Source organism: Arvicola amphibius, chromosome 1, assembly GCF_903992535.2.
Source record: "Arvicola amphibius chromosome 1, mArvAmp1.2, whole genome shotgun sequence".
In the NCBI taxonomy this organism is placed as follows: Eukaryota; Metazoa; Chordata; class Mammalia; order Rodentia; family Cricetidae; genus Arvicola; species Arvicola amphibius.
Genome location: NC_052047.1, coordinates 31,009,225 through 31,034,717, shown reverse-complemented (window position 1 = coordinate 31,034,717; position 25,493 = coordinate 31,009,225). Strand labels below are relative to the sequence as shown.

Below are 25,493 nucleotides of genomic sequence, written 5' to 3'. Positions count from 1 at the left end.
ATACTTCTGAGTGTTAGTTTTAATGGCTAGAAAATTTTACATTCTGTTTGTCTTGCAATTTCAACTGTCTCAATCAATACTGCGAGTCTTTTCTCTTTCATAATTTCTCCAAATTATTCAGAAGAGTCTGGTAAATAACATAAGCATATACATTATCTTGGCTTTTTATCAATTAAAAGCCAGTCTCCAAGGTCAGTTCTGAAAGGTGCCCCCGAAACTGCTGTGCTTGAACAGAAACTGGAGGAGACCCATCAGTATGTCTCTCCATCTGTTTGCTACGATAGTACGAAAAGGAACTTCCTATCACTTGTTACCATAGAGCCCCAGATGTCGTTTCTACAGAGTTGATACTTCCACACTACATTCAAGGTTAGCCTAGGGAAAGAACAAAACCTACTGTGCTCTGTGCTTTGAAAAGAATTCATGAAATTAATGAATGATAAAGCTGGGAAAAAAAAAAAAAAGGCTGAGGAAAATGGGTCTGGTACAAACAAGAGGTCTTGCAGGGCACATTGAGTGCCCTGCCCACAAAAGCTCTTGGCGGGGCACTCTTCACGGTCAAGAGGGCCATGCTTGTGTGGGTTGCTGGCAGAGTCTCTGCTCATCCTTGGAATTCCTTTTGGAGAAAGGTCTTGATATATATTTGTCTTTCAATCCATTCAACAAAGTAAGAGACATTGCTGTACACTCCAGGCCCCAGGACTTTGGAAAAGCAGACGGAGCCCCACGAAGTTAAACCGAATAATGTCCACTGTCCTCCGGGTCTCTCACAAACCAGAGGCCCACCACTGTCTCCCTGCAAGAGATAGCAATTGATGTTAGTCATGGAATTTCAGAGGTCCAGTGGCAGGGTTATTATCTTACGGGTACAATAAAGCCCAAACCAGCTTAACCAAGTTGGAAAATTTCAACTGAAGGTTTTCATCATAAGCCTGGGAGGGTATTTGCTTTGCACTGTATAACAGAACTTTCCAATAAGCATGATGGATTCTGAGCTTTAAAGGAATAGATGTAGTTTGTAAAGAGATTTTTGTTCTTGTCACAAGATCTGAAGACCCTTAGTTACTTCCTGCATATAACAAAATGTCATAAAAGCCTTGATGTATCAAAACTAATCATCTCAATTTTATTCTTTAAATTGGATTGGTCTTATAAAAGTAGAAATTACCCAAGATGGAAAATCAACCCACACACACATACACCCCATAAATCAGTTGCACAAAATGTTCTAAAATGAACCATCACAAATGCCCTTTAGTTATGTAATTATTTAATTAATGTCATTAGACAAGCGTGGTTTATCTCTCTTTCATTCTAAACTCTGAGGAGCCGTCTAATCACTTCAAAGCAACAGAACAGCAGTGTAAAAACCACTACCTGTTCCTCCCTTGCCAGCTTCTTTGTTTACTTGCCCATTGGCCCCCCAGAGACAGTTTGTCACAATAACCGCTAAATGGTAAGTTAAAGTAAAAACACTTCCCCACACTGCTAAGAGGCAGGCTTTGCAGATCGCTGTGGCCACACATCCTGCCTGGGCTTGAAGGCAGTGGCATTTGACAGGCTGGTAATCAAATGAGGACCATGAGATCTCAAGCAATGCCAGGGTAGTCACATTAGGGACAAGTCGTTTCACACACTGTGGGAGCTCGGGTGCCAATGTGTATCCTAATGTCTTCATTTTTATACTTGCCAATATCCTCTGGTATCCCCTTGTTGCTTAAGACACTGGATTTAAAGCTTTGGTTTTCATTTGCTCCTCCTAATTAGTCTTGTCCTAGCCATCAACATGATCAAAGGAGATGGACTGGCACCACTGTCCTCCTCCCGGCAGTAAACGATTTCTACAGATGTTCCTGGGACCACACATGACTTGGGATGGAGCTGGACAAGCTCACCACAGTCATGGAGGATTCTGATGGCTGGCACGGTCAGAAGGCGGCTTACCATGCACGAGTCCACGGTGCCAGCCTCATAGCCAGCACATATCATCCGACTGGTGATGGTCTTCATGTCAAAATAGGACTGACACCGCTCCAGAGGGATAATGCGGACCTCTCCCTCCTGCAGCTTAAAGGGCACTGCATTCGAAAAGAAGAAACAAAAGATGCACAGGGGCATAGAAGTGACTCGAAGGTAAGGCCAGCACAAAGGAATATTTTCATATACCTAGAGAACCCTTTTTTTTCCCTTTAATACCATCTCAAAACTTGCCAAGTGGTGGTGGCACACAACTTTAATCCCAGCACTCGGGTGGGGGGGGGCAGAGGCAGGCGGATCTCTGTGAGCTCGGGGCCAACCTCAGCCTACAGAATGAGATCCAGTACAGCCAGGGCTACACAGAGAAACCTTGTCTTGGGAAAAAAATAATCTCAAGGTGAAGACTTGTTTGCAACCAACCCAAATTTTCTATTCGGAACTTTCAATAGCAATCATCTGATGAAAGTCCTTATTTTTCCAGCATGGCAGAAGGGTTGAAACGATTGTGTTTCCTTCTTGCCAGGTACTCTGGAGAAAGATCAGCTTTTACAATGGAAAGGGAGAAACAAGGCAGAGTTTTTAGCTCAGCACATCTGCCGTGCTCTCTAGGTGCAGAGAAAATCTGCCGACCCTCACAAGGATGTGCTCTTGTGGCTATTGTTCTGATGTCGAACCTTTAATCCTAGAGGCTGTGGCAGAAAGATTTGAAAAGGATATCATTTCTTGCTTACAATAGACAGAATATATGATTTCTGTCTTGCTTAAAAAAATTTCAAGAGGGGCTAGAGAGATGGCTCAGCGGTTAAGAGCTTTGCCTGCTCTTCCAAAGGTCCTGAGTTCAATTCCCAGTCAACCACATGTGCTCACAACCATCTGTAATGCGATTTGGTGCCCTCTTCTGGCCTGCAGGGATACATGAACACTGAATACATAATAAATAAATAAATAAATAAAAATTTCAAGAATAACAGTTGCTGTCTTCAAGCAAAACCTCTTAAATCCTATTTGGACATCCTAAAAATCATACAGATTGTTCCTTGAGGAAGTGGTGGGCAGGCAGTACTAGTAATGCTCATCATCTGAGAAAAAATAAATGTGATGTAGTACAAGTTTAACAATCATCAGGATGACAATGATAATGAGACAGCACCAACACATACTAAGGTAGCTGAGGCTCATATCATCAGCATCTTCTGGACCACAATGCTTTTCTTCTGTGTAGCAATCCTGGGTGTTACAGGATTATCTCATTCCCTCTGTGGAAGGGAAGAGACTGGAATGGCCAAGGTCAAGGGGATGTTCCTGATTAAATTCCATTGCCTGCTCATCACGCTATCCCCCTAACTGCTGTGTAAGCTCTGTGGTACCCTATTACTGTAAGTTCATATAGATACATATTGTGAAGAACACAAAAAGAGACACTGTGAAGGATATTCTGCTCATTTCATTATAATACTAATCAGGGTTTTAATAAAGCAACATGAATAGGAATGGTGGCATTATAAGGCAATACTACCTTCAAAATTCTTATAGGAAGATCTTCTTGAAAGAGTCATTGATGTCTATAAACACTTCCTTTCCATCATTTTTTTAATCATACAGAAAAGAAACAGCTCACAAACTATCTGACTAAGCTTCAAGGAGAAAACAAGTTCCTTTAAATTGGTGTTCCTTTGGTTAATATCAAGATGCTAGAAGGCCAGTGTACATCACCATTCTGAGAAGCCTGGCCTACTTCTGGAGCTGATGCAACGATTTTGTTAACTCAGTTCTTATTCTAAATAGGTCAAACTACATGCAAGTGTCCTTTAGGGAAGTTGAGATTGAATGGTTAAAAAAATTCCTACATGCTTTGTTTTCAAATCATTTTCATAAAACCAAATTTAAGCAATTTAAATAATAAGATATGAATCACATTTCTTTATAGAAGGATGCACTGTATATGCAGATAAGAACAAATCAATTACAGAACTGAAAAGTCATCATGTAGCTTGCCTGCAGAAATGGAATTACCTAATTATTCCACACAGCCTCTGAGAAATTCCACTAAGAGGTAGCCCAGTCATTGCCCTCTCTCACAGGGATGTCTGCTAAATCTCACCTTGCATGGAAGATCCATGCAAACATTGGTAGGAACTCCCTGAAGAAAGAGCTATGGGAAAGAGGGTTTAGGTTTTCATCTCAGGTGGGCAGATTTATGTGTTACGATGGGTTGTTCATGTTTACAATTGGCTTAGGAGGGAGAACATAACACAGTTAAAGCCTTTGCCCTATGTGGCTGTGATTTTCATGTGAAATGGGAAACAGTAGCCAACGCCTAAAGGAAGCCTAGTGCTTTTCCGTTATGAGCTGAAAGGACAAACATCGCTGATGACCCTGGCTTACTTTTGTTGCCCATGTGGCCCCAGCCTGTGATGTAGCAGTACGTATCTGGTTCCAGATACTCCTCTGGGCTGGGTAAACAGACAGGTCTGACGTAGCTTGTCTCATTGATATCATCGCTCAGCTCCACTATGCTGATGTCGTAGTCCACCACCACTCGACTATAACGGGGATGTAGCAGGATGGTCTTCACAAAGCGGGTCTGCATGAAGGCTGACGGATGGTCCAGGTTGTTTATGCCAAATACCACTTTCCAAATTTCAGCATCCTCTCTCCTAAAACAATTCAAGAGTACCTTCATTCAATTCTGCTTTGATTGCATGAGTTTTTAAAAGTAATTTTTGTATATGAACAACACCTGTTCCCAAGCCTATCTCCCAGTTCAGTTGCATAAGAAGTGGTCACATGCCGGGCGGCAGTGGCGCATGCCTTTAATCCCAGCACTCGGGAGGCAGAGGCAGGCGGATCTCTGTGAGTTCGAGACCAGCCTGGTCTACAAGAGCTAGTTCTAGGACAGGCTCCAAAGCTACAGAGAAACCCTGTCTCGAAAAACCAAAAAAAAAAAAAAAAAAAAAAAAAAAAAAGAAGAAGAAGTGGTCACATAATGGCCTGAGAAATGATTATATGAGGAAGCAAAGCTCAGACTTCACTATTACTATAGGTATTTATATTATTTTTAAAATATGGAATGCTTCACAAATTTGCAAGTCATCTTCGCGCAGGGCCATGCTAATCTCTGATGTATCATTGCGATTTTGACAGCAAGCATTCAGCCTTCCTGGATAGGGTGTTCTTGAAAATAGAACTAGTTTGGTCTTAGGACCAGTTGCCTGCTTCATGGCATAAGAATGATAAAGTTGAGAGAAAGAGGGAGGAACAAGGGTGGAGTTGAAAAAGAGAGAAAGGAGGGGGAAAGGCAAGACTAAGGCGCTTCCAAGGAAGAAGAAACACCTCAGGGAAATGTCAAGCTTTCAGGGCAGCTTTTTGCAAATTTCAAAGCCAGTGTTTTAAACGACCACTCACAAGCCCCAATGGTTAATCTCAGGTTCCATTTTAGGGGAACATTTGTCATCAATAGTTTAGACAATTTTACCTTAAAATTAACCTTCTCCCCCAAGTTTACAGGTCTTACCACTCTGTGGAATTTTCCCCAACCTCATGTGTTGCTCTCTGCCTCCTTGCCTGTCTTTTCTTCTGGGTCCTTCTCCCACACTCTTGGTGACAATGCTGACGTGCTCTGGGACCCTTCCTCTGCATTCTCTAGCACGCCACACTCCCTTGATGATTTCCTGTAACTCCATGCTTTTAAACATACAGTACTCTGGTGACTCTTAAATGTAGACCATGAGCTAAATTCTCTGACCTGAGTAGCAAACTTGATCCAACTGTCTGGCAAACACACTCACCTGGATGCTTGATAACGGCCAAGATGGTGAAGAGTCGTCCACATGACTGATGAAGTTTAAGCTTTCAGAATTTATTTTCAGGAATGAAATGCTTCCAAGCACCAGTGACTAACTGAATCATTTCCCTCGTGAACCCAACACTTCAGGCGTCAGAAAGTCCCTCCTCATTTCCGCTTTCAGTGTAAGCCCCACACCTTGCTACTCTACCTCTCTATTCTCTGCTCACGAACCTGCTCTGATTTCCTTCTCGTAGTTTTCATGGATATCAATGACATTTTATGATAATATATCTATCTGTCTAATCCCTATCTTGCCCTCTCCCACCCCACAGAGTTTTATATCAGTGTAAAAAAGAACTGTGTTAGTACTTTCACATAGATGTGACCATACCACACACACATCTTAACCAAACAAAGAAAGATTTGTTTTGGTTCACAGTTTCAGAGGCATGGTCGTAAACGCGTGTGTACATGGAAAAGCTCCTCACATTTTGGAAGCTCAGAAAACAACCAGTGGCCAGGTTATAAACGTCAAAGCCCCATGCACTTTTAGACCCTAACTCCTAATGAGTCCATAGCCTTCCAATATAGTACCACCAGCTGGAGCACAAATGTTGGGAGTGTGTGTGTTGATTAGCTTAATTGCTGTGATAAAGACCATGACCAAAATCAACCTGGGAAAGAAAGAGTTCATTTGGCCTAAATTCTGGTCACAGTCCATTGAAGAAAGGAAGCCAAAGCAGGAACTCACGGTAGGAATCTGGAGGCAGGAACTGAAACAGAGGCCACAGAGGAACACTGCTTACTGGTTTGCTCTCCATGACTTGCTCAGCTCATTTTTTTCTACTACTCAGGGCAGCCTGCCGAGGGGTGGCTCTACCTAAAGTGGGCTGGGCCTTCCCACATCAATCATTAATTGAAAAAATGCTCTACAACAATCTGATGGTGGAATTTTCTCAACTGAGGTCCCTCTTCCAAGATAACTCTAGCTTGTGTCAAGTTGACAAAAAAATAAACAAATAAATAAATAACCAGAAAAGTGGGCACATTTTGGATTCCAACTCTAACAGGGACTTTATTGGTCTTACCCATTGCTTTATCTATATGGCCTTCTAGGGCGAAAGAGTGGGTTCTAAAAGGTACTTGTTAGCAAGTACTTATTCTAAATTATTCTAAAGCATTATTAGTAGACCCCAAACACGTAAACAAAGTCAAAGCCACTCATGTTCTCCTATTTTTACAGACCCTAGTTGGTCTGAGTAGACAACGGTCAAAGATTTGGATATTTGTTGGATAATAGTGTTAAGGGATTGTTTTTTGTGTGCGCACGCCCTTATACTATGGTACAAAGAACTAATCATTCTTCCACTCTTCCTCACTCACAAACTTCTGGTCAAATCAGTTAGAGTAGGTCGATTTCATCTATCATGCCAGGGTGAACATGGAATCATTTGGAGAGATACTGAAGTATCAATTCCCTAGACATCTCCACCATATCACTTGAGAGGAACTCAAAGCTGGAAATCAGCATGGGACAGGCTCTCCTGGCTTTGGCAAGTCGTCAGTTTTGACGTTCAAGCTTATTTCAGTGCCATTAGATCCTTGGCCCAAACTCCACTAAGGAGCTCTCTACAGTCACACATTCTGGGCTTTCAAAATTTGTTATAAAGAAAATAATGCCAGATCTATAAAATGATGTCATGGATTCAATAAATACAGATAAATTGCAATTTTTCTAAGCCAAGTATTTTACTAGAGAGCACAACAAGCAAAAAGGCAAGGCTTTCTGCCTATATAAATTATAGAATTGAGTGAAGATGGTTAGTTCATGAAATGACGATAATAAGTTGGAGGAAGTGCTATGTCTTGGGCATGACAAGATAATGCTACAAAATTATGTTTCATTACATATTTCTGTCACTTAAAGCACACACTTTTCCTCCTTTCTGCTTTCCTCCCCTTATCCACCCTTTTGTTGCATTTTTTTCCTAGTCTACAGGAGTAAGTCTACATGACCATTGAGGAAATACCACATTCTCGTGGAATTTCGCTGTTTAAGACATCTGAAATCAATAATATTTTTTCAGATTGATTTATTAATTGCCTCATTAGAAGCTTCTTACCCCAGAACCCACAATGACTAAGTTCTAACTATTACAACAATTCACCTTCTGCTTTTGTCATAAGCAATATTTAAAGTGATTAAGTATTCTTAATTATTTGCAATAAAATGAAATAACATCAAATTAAGTACTTAATTATATTGGTGTTAATTTAAACCTAATAGTAAAATGTGGGGGTCAGTAAAACCAAAAACTGTTATTAACTTACATTCAGTAGTCTTGCTTCACAGCCTAGTATTCTCACAGTATTAATATCCAAGAGCAAGAAAAGGTAGACAGAATTATCCCTTTCTGTTTTGTTATGCACATGATATAGAATTTAAAGTGCTTCTCAATATTTTTCCTCCACAGCCATGGAAAAAGAGAACTAATAAAGCAGATAAGGGGTTTTTGAGGTCAAGGAGAAGTGTATAAATGGCAGACTGATTTCATTATGTAGACCAATTGTTTTTCATGCTATATTTGCCATGGTATGAGCACACTGAACGTGTGCTAGAAAAGGGAGTCAGGAATGAGGGCTGAGACAGACCTGTCTCTAGGAGGAAGAAGATGGGGAAGAGTTCTAGGCTACATGGATACCCAGTGACAAACAGGACATAGTTATAAAGTTAATGGGGGAAATCGGTGTACAAAGAGCCAAGATCATGACCTTAAAATCCACAGTGTAAAGAAGAGTACTTCCCATTTGGATGCAAAACCTCAAAACAGCATCAAAGAGTCCTGCCTCATCTTTAGTGACAGTCATGCCAAAGTTCTCCGGATCCAGTAGCTGAGAGAATTGCTCTGATGGCAAAGTGCTTGCTTGATAAGCACAAGGATCTGAATTAGATCCCCAGAACTATCACTGGGAAGAAGAGTGGTCATGTGCATTTGTAAACTCAGCTGGGAAGGGGAAGACAGAGGATCCCTGTTCCAGTTCACTGAGAGACCATTTCAAGCCAAAGAGAAATGAGAGGTATATAGAAATACTTAATGAAAAGTTGCATAAGTCACAGATAGTGACCATAACTAATGGGGTCAGAATGCTGGCCCTTGAAACACCTACACGACAGATTTTTTTATTGAGCTCTGAAGCAATGAGTAGCATCCATAGACATCTACTGAGGAACTAGGGAAGAAAAGCTTATCAAGTGGATGGAAACTTTATAAGTAATGTGATAGCAGATTATAGAGGCAGATACCTCCAGGTGTGATGGGAGTCAGCCACCAGGGATAAAATTACAGAAAGTAGAGCGCTCTGTTGGACAAGGGCCCAGAAAAACTAACAGAAGGGCTTAAGCGTGTGTCTGTGTGTGTGTGTCTGTGTGTGTGTCTGTGTGTCTGTGTGTGTGTGTGTCTGTGTGTGTGTCTGTGTGTGTGTGTGACCTTTAGCAATTAGATTTGAGAAGATTTTGAGACGGGAAGGACATAAAAAAGAATAAATAGAGAATGAAGAGAAGGAAGGAAGGAGGGAGGGAAGGAAGGAAAAGACAGGTATTATAATGTAGCCGCACAATCCCAAAGCTAGTACAGCTAAGTAGAAACAGTGGCATTCACCGTCTGTATTCTACCATCACAAGTGGTCACAATAAATGGGCGGGGAGCAAGAATCATCTGAACACTTAATGTTTAACTACATATGGACTCGAGCACTGTGAAATTGGAGCCTATCACCGAGTGGCGTGAAACTACAGCAGTTACCAAAAGTCCCAGCCGTGAAATGAGTAGGAGTGTGTTTCAAAAGAAAAGCGTAGGAAATGAAAATGGCTCCTCCGTGGAAAGCGCTGTCTGTTACAGCTCATTTCGTCTGCCTACAACTCTCACTGCTTCCACCTCTCCATTCGAAAATGTTTTGCAGATAATATCTGTAAAATTCATCTCCTATCTGATTGAGCATGTGTGCTTTATACACTGAATGGGTGTGCAGTTCAGCATTTGGGAAGAGTTGGTGGGAGACTACTGATCTTCTAGCTGATCACTAGAACTGATTTGACAAGACGGACAGCATTGCCAAGCTCCAGTAAGCATCATTTCTTAGCTAGAGAAGATAACTATAGCGGATATTTTATGAGTCTTCTGGTGGACAGTAATCAAAATGGAGCAATAGTTGAGGATAGAAGTGAAGGAAAGAGAGGGGCTTTTAAGTCAGTGATGTTGAAGGAACAGATGTGAAAGGAACTAAGCAGCTCCCAGGGATAAACTGATGCAGGGAGGAACGGTACTGTTAGGAGTAAAGTCTATGAAGGGCGAAGGAACACGATCGTTCTTAATCAGAAGGGGCACATCACCCACCACAAATAAAGGCAAAGCAGGAAATAAGACCAGAGACACAAGGAAATTCTTGGTACTGGGGATAAGACAAGACAAAAGATACGACAGAATGATATCTATATTATTCAGGATATATAGGTGAGATCAGTAGAGGATAATGGAGATTTGTTGAGCTGTCAAATAATTACTGACACTGTAAAAGTGTCCACTGCATTAGTAAGATGCTGATGTGAGGTTCAGGGTCATACATGTGGCATGAGCTCCATTAGCAGTCAGGTGCATAATGTTCTCCAGCAACGCGCAATCTTCTGTCCCAGGTGTGGTGTGCTGGAATAGGAAGCGATGGCACCAGAAACAGTAAGTCTCTATCTCTTCTGCTTCTGAAGGCTTCCCAATGCACACTCACTCTTCTTCTGGTTAAACCTTACCAAACTTAATTTGCCTAAATCTTTCTTTTAATCAAAACTCAAAAGTAGAAGGGAAGCATTAGTGTTAGAAGCTTCAGAAACTATGGTGATTGGTTGTTAATTCAGGCCAACTACTATCTATATCATAGACTTTTGTTGTTGTTGTTCTAGAGAGGAGATTGGAATAACTCTATAGGAGACAGGGCAGTGGGGAGCATGGAGACAAGTTCCAGTCACCCAGAAGTTTTCAAAGCCACATTTGCATTCGCTTTAATAATGCTGAGAATAGTACCACGGGGGAGGGGTGAGGCCAGAGCCGAGAATTTCTGTGATCATGAACACTTATACTGATGGGAATGCATCAAATCCTGCCAGAAGATGAAACAGAAAAATAAATTGTGAATGAATGACCTAGTTCATAAGCACCAAGATGAAGGGGCAATCCTGAGGACAAATCACAGCCCCTCAATTGGTAATGGGATAATAATATATTGATATTTGTGAGTTATTGTTTCTAGAAAATTATATTGGTATTGATTCTTGTATATTGATAAAAAGTTAAAGTATATTGAATATTGTATGTGAGTATGCTTCTAGCTCTGTTTAAAACATTTGTTATGTATTGATATATATATATATATTGTATTGATATATATGCATATATGTACCATAATGCAGTGTACATTTCTACCTCTGATTAAGATACTTATATATTATTTATGTAATGATATACATTGTTTACATTTGGAGGTCATTGTCCTCATTTATTGCACAGTTGTTTATTCTCTTAGTCTTCAAGTTAGGTATCGAGAATTATAAATCAATAGTCATATATGTTTGTCATATTTATATTTAGGCTAATCAGGTTCTTTAGATACATAGAGATTATATTTAGTATAGATAGTATAATCTTCAACCTCTTCAAAGAGCTGTAGAAAATGGCCTTTAGTCTAACCTAGAGTTCCTTGCTAACGAGACACAATCACTCCTGGCTGATTCCCACGCCACGTGGATTCAGGTGCACCCCGCCACCTACTGGCAGGCAACGGTCATTACAGGTAAGATTTCTTTCGGTTGAAACAAAAAGGTAAGATTTCTTTTGATTGAAAATGTTGGACAGGACAACATAACCGTTCAAGGCTTTCATAGCCTTTTTAATTACACTATGGCTGAGATTTTACAAGGCACCATAGCTCTCCTCTCCGAGATGGACGCAGGTTAAGATCTTTCCTGGTAAGCCACCACCTCATGGCGCTACACAGATTACTAAATATGGGTTAAAGCAAGATGTGAGAGTTAGCCAATAAGAGGCTGAAACTAATGGGCTAGGCAGTGTTTAAATGAATACAGTTTCTGTGTAATTATTCTGGGGTGTAAAGCTAGCCATGCGGAGCCGGGTGGGACAAGAAGCAGGCCTGCCCGCAGCTCCATCTACACCCTCAGTAACTTCGTTTCTGGGTGAATTATAAAACTTTAAGATCAGGAGAGCTAGGCCATTAAGGGTCTGGTTTGTTCTGTGACAATTAAGAGGGGTTTTCCTGAGTTAGATGGAAAAATTCTCAGGGATTATTAAAGATCCAAATAATGTTGAAATATCATCATCATCTTCTCTCTTTTCTCTTTTTTTCTTTTGTTTTGAGTTGTGTTTTGTCTCTGTTCTTAAGAACATGAAAGAAGAAATGAAAAAATGGGCCCTTCACCTTGGAGGCTTTCCTGCTATATCTGGCAGAAAGATCCAGGGCTGAAAATATTGAAGATCCTGCAAAGCACAGATGTTCTTTGGACCTGTGGGACTCTAAATGTTGAGGGGAGAGAAAGGACGCTGGGTAATATGGGCAGAAAGGCAGATGCACAGCCAAAATTCTGGACTGGCTGGGGTGGTAGAAATCAAGACATGCATGACATGACAGAGTTAAAGGCTGGGGATGCACAGCTTAGCATACAAGTTCCCCGGAAAGCAATCAGAAGCTTTGATCATTCCTCACTGTGGGCTGGCCCAGGAAGTTCATGCTTCCGTCTTTCAAGGGTGGAAGATGGGAGGGAATTGCCTGCTAGGTCATCACTGGATGTCAGACTTGTTTTCCTCCTCACAGCCTTTGAAGCGGAACTGGTAGTGGGGCATATGGGGTTTGATCTGGGCAACTTAGTGTCTCATGGTTTTAATTGTTATTTGGTAATTTTAAATACCTCTCCGTGGAAATGCAAAGCAAATTGTCTTTTCTTTCCCGCAAACATAATTAAAAGAGGCAGGATGAAAAGGCCCACAGATGGAGCATGTTATGCCTTGCCAAAGCAGGGGATCAGGATATGAAGTAAATCCCAATAATTGCATCAACTGATGGCCCCAGCAGAGACTATGCCTGACAATTAAACCTTCTGAAAGGCTGCAGTGCCACTGGAGAGACCATAAAGCAGAATTAGGCTATGAGCACATAGTCAAGCAAGAGCTTGGAGTTTGGCAGTCTCTAACCTTGTGTAGATGGGCAGGCCCCTCTTGACAGTTGTAAAATTTTGTATTCCACAAAATTTCTTCAAGGTTTTTGGTATCATCTTCGCGTTGTGAATTATAAACATACACCTTGCAAGCTTCCCTCCTCACTGTACGGATCCTCCAGTACAAGAGGGAACTTGGACACCATGTGTGGGAATGACAAGACCCGTCCATAAACCTAGATTAATAAACCCATTAGGAGAGCTGCTCCCTTGAAGAGCCATGGGTTCATTTAGGTAATCGCCACTGATGGATGTGCTTTGCTAGTGTAATCTTCTGCTTACTGTGGGCTACGAATCAGAGCTGGAAAAGACATCTGGAAACATCTGGCATCTTCTAGAACAATAACATCACAGTGTGTTTCTGTACATACTCTAGAGACTCCTCTAATCATTTTGGGTCTCACATATGAAAATTCTCAAGAGAAGAAAAGGTACTGAATTGATACTTAGATTTTTCCCCAATAGAGTCATCAAATTTTATTACATATTTTTTATCTTACCATCATTTGTCAAGTATTCAGAATACACGTTTAACTAGATATCAACACATAGAAGAATGAAAATAGACCCATATCTATCACCATGCACAAAACTCAAGTTCAAATGGATCAAAGACCTCATCATAAAGCCAGCCACACTGAACCTTATAGAAGAGAAAGTGGGAAATACACTTGAACACATTGACACTGGAGACCACTTCCTAAATATAACCCCAGCAGCACAGACACAGAGAGAAACAATTAATAAATGGGACCTCCTGAAACTGAAAAGCTTCTGTAAAGCAAAAGACATGGTCAACAAAGACAAAATGACAGCCTACAAAATGAGAAAAGATCTTCACTAACCCCACATCAGACAGAGGTCTGATCTCCAAAATATACAAAGAACTCAAGAATTGGTCACCAAAAGAACACATAATCCAATAAAAAAAAAAAATGGAGTACAGACCTAAACAGAGAACTCTCAACAGAGAAATCTAAAATGGCTGAAAAACACTTAGGGAAATGTTCAACATCCTTAGCCATCAGAGAAATTCAAATCAAAACAACTCTGAGATTGCATCTTACACCTGTAAGAATGGCCAAAATCAAAAACACTTGTAACATGAGGGCCAGCTTGTTGGGGTTTATGTCCCACAGCCAGTAAGCCCCAAATAAAATCACACAGAGAGTCTGCATTAATGATAAACTGATTGGCCCATTTGCTCAGACTTTGTATTAGCTCTTATAACTTATATTAACCCATTATTCTTATCTATGTTAGCCACATGGCTCAGTACCTTTTTCAGCAGGGCAGGTCACATCCTGCTTCTTCGATGATCTGGGAAGGACTGGGGAGGGAGCTTCCTTCTTCCCAGAATACTCCTGTTCTCATCGCCCCACCTCTACTTCCTGTCTGGTTGACCCACCTATACTTCCTGCCTGGCCAATCAGCCTTTATTTAAAACATGATTGACAGAATACAGACAATTCTCCCACACCAAACGCTGATGACAAATTATGCTGGAGAGGTTGTAGGGAAAAGGGAACACTTCTGCATTGCTGGTGGGAATACAAGCTGGTACAACCCTTTTGGATGTCAGTGTAGCGATTTCTCAGAAAATTAAGAAACTACCTTCCTCAAGACCTAGTAATACCACTTTTGGGTATATATCCAAAGGTTGCTCAGTTGTGCCACAAGGACATGTGCTCAACTATGTTCTTAGCAGCATTGTTTGTCATAGCCAGAACCTGGAAACAATTTAAATGTCCCACGACTGAAGAATGGATAAGAAAAATGTGGCACATTTACACAATGGAGTACTACACAGCAGAAAAAAATAACGAAATCTTGAATTTTGCAGGAAAATAAATGGAGCTAGAAAACATTATTTTGAGTGAGGTAACCCAGACACAGAAAGACAATTATCACATGTGCTCACTCATGGGTGGTTTTTAAACATAAAGCAAAGGAAATCAGCCTACAAAACACAGTCCCAGAGAACTTAGACAACAATGAAGACACTAAGAGAGACTTACATAGATCTAATCTACATGGGGAGTAGAAAGTAAAAAAAGACAAGATCTCCTGAGTAAATTGGGAGCATGTGGACCTTGGGGGAGGGTTGGAGGGTGAATGGGATAGGCAGGGAGGGGAGCAGAGAAAAATGTTGAGCTCAATAAAAATCAATAAAAAGAGGAAAAAATAAAAATAATGATAATAATAATAATAATAATAATAAAAAGATACTGACAAAAAAGAATACAAGTTTAAATGTCTGTCCTCTTTCTTGGTCAGGGCTGTCCACAAGACTCCCAAAACTTTATTGCCCTTAGTTAACCCCCCAACCCTATAAGTGGACAACCATGTGCTTCAGGCATATTCATAGGGCTTTGTCCTGGATCTAACTTGAAAGATTAGCTTCTGTAATATCAGAAAGTGATGTGAGAACCTCTACAGAAGGGAGACGATTAACAGTCGTCCTACATATCTGTGAACCACAGCAATGTCCAATGAGGGACAAGAGCTCAAAGGGTACAACCCGTGGCAGTAACCAACAGCTCTCTGATGGGACTGAAGACCCATTCAACAAGAGAGAAACCTGGTGCTGGAAACCCAGCCAACTACCTAGGACTAGCGAAGTCGTAGATCTTGGAGGAAAACTTAGAACCACCTCTTTTCTAAACCAGCACAAACCCTAACTACATTCTAAAGATTTGTTCTTCTACAGACAAATAAGTGTCTCTCTCGTACCTCATCCAGGAAACCTCTCTTTGCAACTGACAGGGACCATTACAGAAAACTACAACCAAACAAACGCAGAATTGTGGAACCCAGCCTCAACTGACACATCTACAATATAACTCATTCACCGAGGGCTCAGGGATCAATGCAGAATAGGGGGTAGAGAGAGATGGTAAGAGTCAGAAAATCAGGGAATTTGCTACGGATTGTGTCTCTTAGAAATGTCAGAGAAGTTATACCCATGAAGTCTCATAAGTATGACTAATGACCTGAGCAGTGCAACACTAATAAACATGCTAATGTGGATGGGAGGTGGAGGAGTTCAGGAGACCTCAACCCTAGTGTCTTAGTTGGTGTCTTGCTATGAAGAGACACCATGGCCATGACAATTCTTGTCAAGGAAAACATTTAACTGGAAGTGGCTTAGAGTTTTAGAGGTTTCATCCATTATCGCATGGCACGGCATGGCTGTGTGCAGGCAGACATGGTGCTAGAGAAGGAGCTGAGAGTTCTACATCTTGATCTTCAGGCAATAGAAGGAGCCTGTCCCACTGGGAATGGCTTGACCAGACCCCAAAGCCTGCCTCGACAGTGAAACACTTCCTCCAACACGGCCACATCTCCTAATACTGCCACTTCCTATGACCAAGAATTCAAACACATGAGTCTATGAGGACCATATCTATTCAAACCATCACACCGAGACAGGGAAATTATAGGCAACTAAGAAATGCTGAGAATGGGAGAAATAGTGTTCCCCAGGGAAGAGCACACCAATTAACTATCCAATATTAAACTGTCAATCCCAAAAACATACAAATACAGGTAACACTGTAGACTAAGCAAGTTTATTTATGTATTTAGGAGTGTGTGTGTGTGTATGTGCAAGTGTGTGCATGTGTGTATATGTGCATGTGTGTGTGTGTTTAAGAACAAGTAAAAGAAAAGAAGCCATGTATTTGAAATAGAGTTAGGGTGGGTATATAAATGAATCTAGAGGGAGAAAAGAGAGTGATGGAACTATATTATAATCTCATTTTTTTAAAAAAAAAATGTCTCCCTACTAATTTCCTCAAGGAGCAAAACAAGTATACATGTCTGCAATCCTAATACAGAGCTAAGTGTGTTACATGCTCCTCTAGAAGCAACAACAGCCATAGGAGACTAGTTCGTATAAGAAGGGGTTCCCCCAGCATGATTAAGATAACAGAAAATTAAAAGTATCTCAAATATTCATCAATTGAAGACTAATAGAAAATGCATGATAAGCCTATACGGAATAGTACTTAGCTTCAAAAAGAAATATAACAGGGCCACAAGAACTGACCTAGGGGGATGCCCATGGTATGTTGCCAGAAAAGTTTTAACAATGTACAAAGTGTCATTTCAAATTGTGAAAATCAACAATGTCACCATTGGAACAACTGCATGTGGTTAGAGCCATGGAGAAAGGCTCATCAGGCTGTAACAGTGGTTACCTTCAGGATGATGAGAAAGTAACAGAAAGGAAGTGTGGAAGGTACTGAATAATGCCAGGAAATACACACATACTCAGACCACAATGGCAGGGAAAAATGCATAATGCATGTTTACAGCAATAGCTCTTAAAGATACATACACTTCTTCAGTCTTAGTAGCTGCTGCCAGGCATGATTCCTAAGGCTTCAAATAGATTTCCTCACTTCCAGCCCACACAAAGCTTGTGGGAAAGAAATTGTTGGGACAAAGTCTTGGTTCTCTGTCTCTGAGAAACCTAATGCAAATATTGTACCTTTAATTCTACTTCCCAAACTACCTACTAGTTGTTTATCTCAACTTACGCAGTTTCCAAACAAACCACTTCCATGTATATTCACATATCTATAACACACTTAAGATGTCCAGATGCTGAACTGGGCTTGGGAATCAGTCTACTGAACTTCTTCATTTTCCTCCTCCCTCCTTAGCACAAACATTCTAAGCCCCATTTAACCATTGACCATTAGTGAGCAGAAGATGAAAAGGGCAGGAAGATCTCCACATATAGAGACCTGGGAAGGAGAACGGCTATGCTATTTGCACTGAAATGACTTCAAGGAGTTACATATGCCACTGAGAATGTCCAAGTGACAAATAATAAGATCCAGAGAAAAATAAAAGAGTGCAGCTTACCCCTCAAAGCAGTGGGCGACCGTGAGAACCCACTTCTTGGCAATGAGGACACAGCCACAGATGTGTCCACTGGGTTCACTCTGCAGAGAGCATTGCCAGGGCCACCTCCCAGGACGACTAGTCCGACCCCCAAGGATCCTCTTGTTCATGCGCGCAGCAGGGCGGCGGCCACAGTCTAACAAGGAGCAGAAACCACAGTCCGTGATTCATTCATCACCAAACCTAGTAGATTCTGAGCTCTGCTCATGCATAAATGGTCCTTTTTCCCAGGAGCCAGCATGGTTCAATTAATGCCATGTCCCATAACAAACCACCAGTCTCACCTTGATTAATACACAGAAGGGAAATCTTACTTCTGCTTGGACAGGACTGCCTAGGTTTGGAAACAAAATGTTATAATATTAAATTGCATGCTTGGTGTTTACCTTAAGCATGTTATCAAAGTCAGGCAACACAGGGTCCACTGTCATGGGCGTTTAGACTCTGAGCACAGTTGTCTTACTACAAGATTTCTCAGGGCACAGGTATAGTTAGAGCCTTCCATGGGAGAATACACACTTCTATCCCAACAAGGCATCACATTTGTGGAAAGAGAAATTCTTATCAGGAAGCTTCTTATATCATCTTATTTAATAGTTAGAATCTATGGTGAATGATGAGCAAGTCGGATTAGCCTCCCCCAACCCCAAAGAGCCTGAGATTTAGACTGAGATGAATAAAATATTACTTTACACTTTAAAATAGAAGATAAAGGAATAGGACACTTAGACTAGAAAAACATCTTGCCCAGACTGTCAAGGTTAAAGTTTGGATCTAGGAAGAGGTGACAGGAAAAGATGAGCTTGTGTTTATTCTATATAATCCCAGGTAGCATAGCATGCATATGTATGTATTTGTATGTGTACATGTGCACAGGTGTGCTTATGTATACAGAGACTAGTGACCATTTTTAGTTAATATCTTCCTTAGTCATTCACTATATTTTTTAGACAGGATCTCTGAACTTAGAATTCACTAACTTGACTAGAGCATCTACCCAGCAAGCCCCAGTGATTCTCCTGTCTCTCTCCCCCTGGTACTGAGATTATGTGTACTCCCAGATCTTTTTAGCATTAATACCAGGGGTCCAAATTCAGGTCTTTGTGTTTAGACGGCAGGCACTTCATCAACTGAGCTATCTCTCTAAGCCTTGTACCCTTGACATCTGAAATGATGGTATACGCTGCCTTCAAACCTCTGAGTGTACTCAATTGATATATGTTGGGATCAAATCTTTCATTTCATTTATATCTCTACCCTTTCTGAGACTAGCTCTGAACATAGTGTAAAAATGACATTCAAAAATTAGTTGTGAATTATTATATTTTTTAAAATTATGACTTTTGGGTTAGATACTCACAAAGATTGCCCACCCCACTCCTTGTACTAAACTTGCTATATAATATCACATTTAGTTAGTGATCCAGGTCTACAAGCCCCCAAAGAGAATGGTTATTCATTCATTTATGTGGTCTAAAGGGCTTTTTCCACACCCAGCTTAGAGGAGCACCATTGCACTGAAATATTTAGGTCACTGATTTGGAAAAAAATACTTCCTTTGACAAAATATTAAGAAATTTGGAGATAAGTTTGTCCAATAAAGAAACCTTAAGATTTTTCTGGGGGACGAAGGGCCATCTTTAGTTTTCTTTGGGGTTCTTAGAGGTGATCTACCTAGCACTTAGGTTTTGAAGTCAGACAAATTAACTTGAGTTTGTCGTCACTTACTCTGTAGGCTGTGGCCTTTGGTATAGTTGCTTAAAGATTCTTAAATCTAACCCTTAGTCTCCTCAGCTATTGAAATAAGGTAACTATAATTTAGGAGTTTATTTTAAGGAATTAATGAGTCAACTAGATAACAAAACCTAGGTAGTACCTGTAATGCAATAAGTGTCTAATAAGAGTTCATTCCTTGGGCAGGGAATACAGCTCAGTGGCAGAGTACTTGCCTAGCATGTGTGAAACTTCAGCCTCAAGCCCCAGGACCACAAAATGTTCTTATTAAAAATCAAAGTAAATCTTTTAAAAAGGAGGAGGCTTGAGAGGTGGCTCGGCAATTAAGAGCAAGTAGTACTCTTGTTAAAGACCTGAGTTCTGTACTAAGAATTCAATCAGGAGGCCTGTCACCCAAGAGTTCAGGGAACCTGACACCAATGGCATCACGAGTGAGCACCTACACTTATGTGCATATCCTTACACACACCCAGATACACAGAGGAAAAACAAATCTTTAAAAAAGAATCCATTCCTTCCATTTACTTTCCTCCTACAGCCTCAATAATCAAAGGAGACAAATTTATTTAATATGTCATCACTTACGAGGGGAAGACTTTCAAGGCTACATGACTTTAGTTGTATTTTGTGTTTATTATTTTCTCAAATTCTAACTTTTTAGTATTTTTCACTTAATTCCTCCTGCTAACTAGTCCAACATAGTAACTATAGGGAACCCAGTTTTGAGAGTTCATTTCAAAGCAAGACATTAAAAGACTTGAGAGTAGATGTCAAATTTCTCCCCTAATATATTAATAGTTCCAGTAGTTCCAATTAAATATGGCATTTTTCCAAGTTAATCCTATCTATGAAGAGGAAATTAATGTTGACATTTAAAGATTAACAGATGTTTTGTGAAAGTTATTTACTGGTGTGGCAAATTTGAGTGTTTTCATGTTAAAAATAGAGAAAATAGTCTTGATCAGCCCTTGTTCCATATGTATATACATATGGCTGCTGTGGATCTATTCTTACCTGTGTACCAGCAACTCCTGCAAGGTGGTCCCAGTGAGATTCTCCCAGTTTGAGTGCAACCTCAGCCAGGGCTGGCTTTCCTGTCCTTGGATTATCTCAGTCACAGCTTGTTCTCTGATACAAGGCAAATGCTGGGTAAATATTCAAAGTATAATGATCTTTGTACAGGTATTATTATCATTTAAGACTCATTTGTTTTAAATACATATATTTCACATTGTAAATCAGTATTTCAAGAAAAGAAATTCATCTGGGAGAATTTGGCATGAAGCAAATGGGGAGGGAGTTAGTAAAAGTAAAACCAAATTACTGCAGCTACTTCAGTCAGTCTCTCTGTTGACATTTGAACATGATGAGGTGTTAGCATTCTAACATCTGAAAAACTCCCAAAACCCAACAGCAGAAATCAAACAGAAACAATGAAGTTTATCTTTCTGTCTCTTTTCTTCTTCGTTGTGATCCTGAAACATAACAAGGGCCCAAAATACAGAGACTCAAAGGCCAATTATGACTTAAATACTTTAAAACTATGTGTGCTGGGCAACGGTGAAACACTTGTGGAGCAGAGGCGAGCAGATCTCTGAGTCTGAGGCCAGCCTGGTCTACAGAGTGAGCTCCGGAACAACCAAGGCTACACAAAGAAACTCTGTTTCCAAAAACCATAAACAATTATAAGTAGGTCCCCCCCCCACACACAATATATCACAAAAGCTTAATGCACTGAAAATTCAGCACCTGGGAAATGTATCAGTGCAATGTTGTCGTGTTCTTTATGTTCTTACTCAGCACTCACTGACACTTTCCAGGGGTTGTCTTATTCAGTCACACTGATTAAGATGATTCCACTGTTTTCTAATATTTAAAACCTTGGGTATTGAAGAATTTAGGTTTTTATACAAAATGTTAATTGGTTTTTCCCTTAGCTGATTCACATGTATTAGACCAGGCCTATTATTGCTTTGGGAAGAGGCCCCACACTATACTATATGCTGTGCGCCTTATCATTCACTCACAAGCCCCCAACAAAATAAGCAATTAGCTTTCACCTCGGTCACGTCAGATGGAAAGCTTGAGAATCCCATCCCTAGGGAGAAGAGAGTTTTATCCTAAAATTACTTTTCATGCTTCTGAAACACTCAGCTGTTCCACGTGCATGGAACTAAATCTTTCAACACTGGCAATGCTGCCTATGGCTCGTTACTAACCAGACCCAGGAGAACACCAAGAGTTTACACATGCCCATAGCACAGTAGATTCTGGAGAACAGCAAGAGCGTACACACGTCCATAGGATGACAGACTCTGTTCTAATGTATCTGGTGCTAGGGAAGAAGAACCCCATTGATCACTCTTAGGGCTTGAGAGCTGGTATTGAGATACAAATACTTGTATAGGAGACAAGTTCAGCTTTTTGTCCTTCCAAGTATCCTGTTGATATTACATATTAAACTGAAGACTGAGTTAGAGACTTTTGACAGTATGGCATTAATGGGTTTCAGACAAACATGAGTGAACACTACAATTTTAGACAGCTCAGCTTACATTTGCCACAGCACAACTCCCTTTAATACAAAAGTTTGGAGAGGGGCATAAAGTCTGATTCTAACTTTCTATTAAACTTGTAATATTAAATATAATTTTATTGAAATTATAATTGAAAATGTATACTTATCTTACAATCTATTTGTCTGCTTAAAAGGTGGACTGTCATAGTTATATTGGGCACAATATATAGGTACTAATAACAAAACCACCTTTAAGTAAAATAAGAAAAGTATTACCTTATAACATTAAACTCTATTTTATTAAGTAATTATTAACTTAATTAATATGAATTCAATTTCACAATATTAAAAACACTGAGTAATCAATTTCAGTATGAAAATTGTGAAACTCTAACTGAAGTAAAATATTTGTTAATCATAAACATCAAATAATATTTAACATTATTAGAATGTTAATAACAGTATTTAAAACATTTAAGTTGTAAACAGCAAACAACCACAGACATTATAAATTAAAATATCATTTGAAAATAAAATTCAGTCTTACAAAACTGAGCAAGTTGTGTCAAGTGATAAGTATATTTTTATGTAAATATATCCTTTATCTTTCTATATACTTTGTCAGAAACTCCCACCTCTTTGTTGATAACTCAGAGAAAACATTTTGGGGCATCCCTTTGCCTCTTTGACATGAGACTCAAGCATTTTATTGAAGGCACCCTGTTTTGGATTTAAAGAAAATGCTGATCACTTTTCAGTTTATTTTTATCATTGTTTAAGACTAGAAGTGACCAGTTTCTACTTCTTTCTTCGGGAAGCCTTAAGCAGGAGTAGAACTTAACTTTGCGACAGAAGTACTTTGTCTCATCAGGTGCCTCTTCCTTTTTTTGTGGCTTTTGGAATCAGAGAAAATGCTTTTAAACACAAAGACAACTTGATTCAAGCAAGAAATGTAACCAACACAGAACTCTCTAGATAAAGAATCCAAAATTCAGGAAAATGTAAATTGTAGATTAATAGTGCGACATCAAGAAACAAACAAACAAAAAGCAATAGTTGGTGACGCATATAAGCACTGCAATACCCGAGTGTCAACGAGTAGAGTGAGAACAGCCTCTAAAGAGATGTGCCCATCTTTCAAAACCTGGTGCTGTGGAACTAAGTAGCCTTGAGGCTCTAGATTTCTCATCTCCATTTCTTTTTGCAACAAGGGAGGGAAGAACTTGAAGTGGTTTGCTCATCCTCAGCTGACTTTCCTGCAAGTCGGTGACTGGCTTCCTTACGGCTATAAACCAAACACTCGATCAATATTGTGACCGAAAAGAAAAGAAGATTCCCCCAGGTCTGACAGAAACAAATCTTGCTGAAGAATGTTAAGCATCTCCATGCTGCTCACAAGAGCCTGGGAGTGAGGGGCTTTCATCTGGTTTTAATCAATGTACCTTCACCTCAGCCAATAAGTCAAGTCCTGTTCATAGACGTTAGCACTCGCTTGTCTCCCAGGGATAAATGGATAGTGGAACAGGAACATGAGAAGCAAGGGAAGTATGTCCTGAAGAAGGGGGGAAATGCAGATAAATGGTTTGCATCTACCAGGGTCATTAATCGGAATATTTTATTTCAAAGGATTACTGCGCCCTGCCATTAGGAATCTACACAGTCCTTTGCATGTTGCTTTTGGAGTAATGTAAAAAATTTAAGGGAGGGTGCTAAAAATTAAACTTGACTTATGTTTCTTAAATGGGTTAGCCAGTCATGTTCAAGCTCAGGTACTTCTGGCTACCAGATGGTTTGAAACTCAAAAACAAATGTTAGTTTAAGAGAGTTTAAATCGCTGATGCAGTCAAGTGGACATTAAAATGGACAACTATGAAGTAGCAAGGATAAACGGAAATTGAAACAGGAAATTAGAGGCTGTCATTTCAGTGAGAGAAATAGACTACAGCTTGTTTTCAAAAGTTATTTGGGGCCCTGGGCAAGGACGTCCAAAAAGACGACATCAAATGTGGTAGAGTGAAGGCCGCTTCAGTCAGAAAGCTCGTCTGAGTCATCCAAGTAGGATCTGAGTCATGAATCATGATGATGGGGTTGGGGATTTAGGCGAAGGTCTAGTGATCAGAATTCCAGGAAGAAAGCTACCCTAGCTGGAAGCAGTTCAGAGTGCTGGAACATCAGTAATCAGAACAGAGTGTCTAATATCAGGTGAAGAAGTAGGGGGTGCTTAAAGATTGGTAAAATATAACAGGGATTGACATTTTATAAAATGCTAAAATAAAAGAACTGAACTTTCTATCTAGATTGTAATATAATAAGAAAAGATAGTTTTGAGATGAAGGTAGCATGTTGCTGCTGACTTGGAGGTAATTTTTAAAGACAACACAACGAAAACCTAAGGTCAGAAATTAAGCCATCACCAGAAGCTGTGCGGTGACATTTCGAAAAGACGTGGCTTTGTAACAGTTTCCAGTAGAAACAATTCAAGTCCTCTTGGGCCAAGTGCTGAAGGCTACTCAAGTTGTTCCGTGTTCTTATTTGCCCCGTTCTCATTCACAGTCCAGATCAACGCTCTAACCTCTGAGAAGCTGATATCCTAGGAGATTTGTACAGACCAAGATAAATTCCTGCTCCTGAATTCCATGGTTCACAACTGGGGTCAAGGCGAGAAGGGGAAGGGCTGGCTCTGGGCAGTATTTGCTTCTGGAGAACTCAGGGAAGCTGGTTTTTATTTGATAAGCACTGGTGGGAATCTATTTTTAATGATGAGTTGTTTTCAGCCAAATGTAACCTGAGAGAAAGTGAATCTGATTAAGTTGAGCTCCTGCCTTGTTCGTTGCTGTTAATAACAGAGATTTTCTCTACCTCGCTGAGAAGTTGCCACTTAATCTCATAAACTATTCACAGGCTCAACTGACACGCTCTAAAATCCATTTTGCTAATAGATAGCCAAATTCCTGACAAAGCTTACCATGAGTGACCATAAATATACGTTCTTATAACAACAGGAATATTTTCTTTAGTTTTTTTTTTTTTTTTCAGAGATGATACCAAGTAGTCTAATGGAAGAATTAAAAGAAAAACTTCTTCCCATTGGTACCTTTTTGGAAAGTATTCTCTTTTACCCAAAATATAATGTCTAGGAAGCACTATAGACACACCCATTGAAATCTAGATTTTCTTTGCACCTAGACATTTAGCCACCAACGTTTTTGGATGTATAAGAACTCCCCAAGCATGTACCACAAGGCTATCAGAAAGGTTCCAAAGCTGCCATGTGAAGGTCATGGCACTCC

General features: G+C 40.1%; 1 protein-coding gene and 1 pseudogene across 2 annotated transcripts in view; both read right to left on the bottom strand.

The window, feature by feature from the left end:
• Nucleotides 1-225: 225 nt before the first annotated feature.
• The window catches only part of Corin (corin, serine peptidase), a 200,831-nt gene continuing 175,563 nt past the window's right edge, over nt 226-25,493 (bottom strand). For both annotated transcript variants that reach the window (XM_038345201.1, XM_038345193.1), the window contains exons 17-22: nt 20,700-20,813; nt 18,236-18,285; nt 17,913-18,087; nt 4,363-4,634; nt 1,945-2,078; nt 226-796 (exon numbers count right to left, since the gene is read on the bottom strand). In XM_038345201.1, the coding sequence (XP_038201129.1) occupies nt 602-796; nt 1,945-2,078; nt 4,363-4,634; nt 17,913-18,087; nt 18,236-18,285; nt 20,700-20,813 (940 nt within the window). In that variant the 3' untranslated portion in view covers nt 226-601. The remainder of the gene's footprint in view (nt 797-1,944; nt 2,079-4,362; nt 4,635-17,912; nt 18,088-18,235; nt 18,286-20,699; nt 20,814-25,493) is intronic.
• LOC119806058 lies at nt 5,037-5,134 on the bottom strand (annotated as a pseudogene).